Source organism: Ursus maritimus, unplaced genomic scaffold (assembly GCF_017311325.1).
Source record: "Ursus maritimus isolate PB19 unplaced genomic scaffold, ASM1731132v1 scaffold_24, whole genome shotgun sequence".
Lineage (NCBI taxonomy): Eukaryota > Metazoa > Chordata > Mammalia > Carnivora > Ursidae > Ursus > Ursus maritimus.
This window is the reverse complement of record NW_024424897.1, coordinates 31,589,026-31,594,315: the sequence shown is the minus strand read 5'-3', so window position 1 is coordinate 31,594,315 and position 5,290 is coordinate 31,589,026. Positions and strand designations below refer to the sequence as shown.

Below are 5,290 nucleotides of genomic sequence, written 5' to 3'. Positions count from 1 at the left end.
ACAAATGGTGCTGGGAAAACTGGACAGCTACATGCAAAAGAATGACACTAGACCACTTTCTTACTCCACATACAAAAACAAACCTGAAATGGGTTAAAAACCTAAATGTAAGACCTGAAACCATAAAATCCTAGAGGAGATACAGGCAGCAATGTCTCTGACATCAGCCAATGCAACATCTTTGTAGCTATGTCTCCTGAGGCAAGGGAAATAAAAACAAAAATAAACTGTTGAGTCTACATCAAAATAAAAAGCTTCTGCACAGTGAAGGAACCAATCAACAACACTAAAAGATGACCTACTGAATGGGAGAAGATATTTGCAAATGACCTATCCAACAAAGGGTTAGTATCCAAAAGATAGAAGGAACTTCTACAACTCAACAGCAGAAAAACAAATAATCCAATGTAAAAATGGGCAGAAGACATGAACCCACATTTCTCCAAAGAAGACATTCTCCAATGGCCAACAGACCCATGAAGACACTCAACATCACTCGTCATCAGGGAAATGCAAATCAAAACCACAATGAGATATCACCTGACGCTGTCAGAATGGCTAAAATCAAAAACACAGGAAACAACAAGTACTAATGAAGATGTGGACAAATGGAGCCCTCGTGCACTTTGGAGGGAATGCAAACTGGTGCACCACTGTGGGAAACAGTATGAAGGTTCCTCAAAAAATTAAAATAGAACTATCCTAGTTCCTAGTAATCCTAGTAATCACTCTACTGGTCATTTACCCAAAGACTAGGAAAACACTAATATGAAAAGATATGCACCCGTATGTTTACTAAGGCATTATTTATAATAGCCAAATTATGGACACAGCCCAAGTGTCCATCAACAAATGACTGAATAAAGAAGGTGTGGTATGTATATGTGTGTATATATTCAGGGTGTTTATATTCAGCCGTATAAAAGAATGAAATCTTACCGTTTGCAACAACATGGATGGGTCTAGACAGTATAATGCTAAGTGATATAAATCAGTAAGTGAAAGACAAATATCATATCATTTCACTCACAGGTAGAATTTGAACAAATGAACAAAGAGGGAAAAGAGAGACAAACCAAAAAGTAGACTTTTAACTAGAGAGCCAACAGAGGGGAGGTGGGCGGGGGGATGGGTGAGATAGGTGAAGGAGATTAAGAGGACACCCACCTTGATGAGCACTGAGTAATAGATGGAATGGTTGGATCACTATATTGTACACCTGAAACAATTCAACACTGTAAGTTGACTATACTGGAATTAAAATTAAGGGAAAAGTATTGATGAGAAGTCAAAAACTAATTGTAAATGGGAACGGGTGGAGGAACTAACATTAATTGAATGTAGACTATATGCCAAGTCCTGTGCTGAAATTTTTCCATTTACCCCATTGACCCACACAACACTTTGAGCAATTACGGAAGTTTTATAGCTAAAGAAGCAGAGAGTCAATGATGTCCAAAAGGAGCACAACCTGCAGGAGTTAGAGACCGGGTTGAGCGCCATTGCTGCGAATCCTCTTAGTGTCTCACTATACAATTTAAGGCAGCATCAGAACATGGGGAATGTTTTTAATTTAGGCCATTTTATGAACAATTTCTTTTAAACTTTTTCTCTACAGTTTTTATGAAAGACATTGCACCAATCCATTACAGTTTCATAAATTTTTATTTGTTTTTATTTTTTAATTTATTGAGATAAAGCGAGAGAGAGAGAGCATGAGTTGGTAGGGAGGAACAGAGGGAGAGAGACAATCTTAAGCTGGCTCCTCTCCCAGCACAGAGCCGACTGGGGACTTGATCTTACCACACTGAGATCATGACCTGAGCTGAAATCAGAGTCAGACACTCAATAAACAGAAACCCAGATGCCCCATAGGGTTATTATATTTAGATATGAGTCACATTTACATCATAAACATAGCAAGCTTCAATAAGAAGCTTGTCTTAAATTCACATGGATATTTAAATTTAAAAAAATTCTCATGGATACAGCTGTGTTCATCAAAAGGGGGTATTGCTCAACAAATTCAGTTCAAAATTACGTATCTCATGTTGTGGAATGATCATGTGTAAGATACATCTGAGGAAATGTCTCCCATTTCTCTCCTTTAGGTCAATGCTATAGATTATACTTAGCATTTCTATGCTTCCTACCATCCTTAGTGTTGATATTCTGGATCACATAAAAGTAAAATTTTCATAAATTAAAAAAGGGACTCAAGATAACTTTTTAAAAAATTGAACCAGAAGTAAGTGAATTTCTGGTCATTTGCAAATAGAATCAATAGATTGAATGGGCAAAAGAAAATTGACAACCATCAGAGAATGCAAAGACATAGCTGAATGAAGTTACAGAACTCCAAAGATAAAGAAAGAAGAGTAAAAGCAGGGAGCAGAAAAGATTGTGATTATTCCAGAGTTAAGATGAGATTGTTCACCAGTCATCACAGATACTCATCCACAGCTGAGGAACTCTCCAGGTTTTCCCTTGTGTTTGTGGGCAGCCTTGAGTTTCTCATCCCACCCATAGCCTTGCCTCTAAACTTGGAGGAAACAAGTCCTGGCCAAGCCCTGCCACTCATGTGCTGTTTACCACTGAGCAAGTTGCTTCTCCCTGTGTTCTCTCATTGTTAAAATGTTTAATATAATAATAATACATCCACTGTCCATTTTATGAGGATGAGATAAAAGTGAGAAAGTGCCAGGGCACTTGGGTGGCTCAGTCATTTGAGGATTTGGCCCTTTGATTTCAGCTCAGGTCATGATCTTCAGGACCTGAAATCACACTTGGTGCTCAGCAGGGACTCTGGCTTGAGATTCTCTTTCTCCATCTCTCTCAGCCCCTTCCCCAGGTACTCTCTCTCTCTCTCAAATAAATAAATAAACCTTTAAAAAATAAAAGTGAGAAAGTGCCTAACATAATACCAAACATAAGGGTAGGTACATAGAAATATCGATTTAATGTCAAAAGTCACAGTCTATAAGGAATTTCCCCTACTTTTCATATGGAAAACCAAAGTTCAGATGGAAAAATTGTCATTTAAAATCAAGACTATTTCTTTAATTAGCCTCCAGACAGGGCTTAAACTCATTCCCTGGGACCAAGACCTGAGGTGATATCAAGAGTTGGACACCAAACTAACTGAGCCACCCAGGTGCCCCTAGTCACGATATTTTAAGTTCACTCCCTGTTACATATCATGAGGCGTTTACGTAATCTCTTCATGGCTGCCTGCATCTCCTGGTTCCTCAGGGTGTAGATCATGGGGTTGAGCATGGGGGTCATAACCGTGTAGCTGATGGATAAAGCCTTGTCCAAGGAAAAGGTGCTGAAAGGCCGGGAGTAGACAGAAATACAAGGAATGAAGATCATAGACACCACAATGATGTGGGTGGTGCAGGTGGAAGCTGCCTTCTTCCTTGCCTGCCCTGAGTGGGACCTCAGCATCACCAGGATGACCGTGTAAGACACCAGAAGGAGAAGGAACCAGATGAGGACCAGCATTCCACTGTTGGAGATCATGAGGAGCTCCAGGAGGGAGGTGTCAGTGCAGGCGAGTCTCAGCACTTGTGGGACATCACAGTAGAAGTTGTCCAGGACATTGGGGCCACAGTAAGGCAATGGGAGCATCAGAGCCAGCTGGACAATGGAATGAACAAATCCCCCTACCCAAGTGGCCACCACCAACCCCCCACAGAGCTGAGTGTTCATGATGGTGACATAGTGGAGGGGCCGGGAGATGGCTATGTAGCGGTCAAAGGCCATCACTGAAAGGAAGAAGACGGTCCCACCACCAAAAAGATGAACGAAGAAGATCTGGGCCATACAGCCTTCGTAGGAGATGGTCTTCTTCTCAGAGAGGAAGTCTACCAGCATCCTTGGGGCAGTGACAGAGGAGAAGCAGAGGTCTAAGACAGCCAGATTGCGGAGCAGAAAGTACATGGGTGTGTGGAGCCGGGTGTCTGAGGTCACTGTGGCCATGATGAGGAGGTTTCCCACGACAGTGGTGGTGTAGACAAACAGGAACACCAGAAACAGGAAAAGCTGGAGCTCTCGAGTCTCTGAGAACCCCAAAAAGACAAACTCTGATACCCACGTGAAGTTTTTTGTCTCCATGGCATCTTCTCCGTACTCCTAAAGAAAGGGAATCATAGGTACAGATGCATGAAGTCACTTTTAGTGCTCGGGGCTCAAACTGAGTTGTCCAGGTCCAGATGGTGGATCCTCATGTACAGATCATATCACCAGGGGCTGATTATTAATGGGCTTGTCTGTGGACAGTTGACAAGCTGCGCTGCAATATACATTCATAAGATATCTTAGCCATACAGAGAGTTATGCAACCTGCCTTTCAAACACTCTGTTGGAGTCCAACACACCAGCAGTCAAATTCAGGGCTTCTGGTTACTTGAGATTAGACCTTGATTAAGCTACTTAATCTCTCTGAGTCTCTTTCCAGTCCTGTAAGATAGGAATAAACACATCATCTTTATAGAATTGTCTAAGGCATGAAATAAAATAACACATCAAGTTTCTAGAACAGTGCCTGCAAATAAATCACTCTGGCAATCACTTCTTCTGGGTATTCTCCTCCTCTAAGACATCTTCCCTTCTTCCAGTCTCAAATAAACTTTTCTAGCAATCATTTTTCATGTGACATGTATCACATCCTCGTGTTAATGGGCTTTCCTATGACTATGTTTTTCCTCCACAATTTAACTGAAAGCTGCCAGAGGCAGACACATGGATCTTTATTTGTGCCCCACAGTGCCCATCTTGGTAGACGGTCCATGCTCCAAAATCAGGTGGTGTTGATGCTGAGCTGGCAAAGAGCTGTGGGGTGCAGCCACTTACCTGGAGAGGCCCGGAAAGATATGAAGTGTGTTATGAGACAAGAGAAAGGCCACACAAGAGAGAGACTCTGGTTTAAGAAATAGATGGTGAATATTGCATGGCAGGGACTCTGAGAGCCCTACTGAAAGGAACAAGAGGTTTAGAAGATGTTACTGATACAAGGGAAGAAGACAAAGGAAGATGTTGAAACCAGAGCCTAGAAACAGACAAAGGAAGCAAGGTGGGACAGGAAGAGAAAGGGGGAGGGAGGAAGAGAGCAGGTGAATGAAGGGGAAATGGGAAGGTGGTGGGGGAGGAGGGAATGGGGCAAAGCTGGAGAAGGAGGTGGAGGGGGAGAGATAGAAGGGGAAGATGTTGAAACCAGAGCCTAGAAACAGACAAAGGAAGCAAGGTGGGACAGGAAGAGAAAGGGGGAGGGAGGAAGAGAGCAGGTGAA

At 42.2% G+C, this 5,290-nt stretch overlaps 1 protein-coding gene across 1 annotated transcript; it reads right to left on the bottom strand.

Moving 5' to 3' along the window:
• Positions 1–3,180: 3,180 nt before the first annotated feature.
• LOC103667354 (olfactory receptor 4D1-like) lies at positions 3,181–4,975 on the bottom strand. Its single transcript, XM_008695510.2, has one exon. It carries the CDS (start codon positions 4,114–4,116, stop codon positions 3,181–3,183), a length of 936 nt encoding a protein of 311 aa, XP_008693732.1. The 5' UTR covers positions 4,117–4,975.
• Between the last annotated feature and the right edge of the window lie 315 nt (positions 4,976–5,290).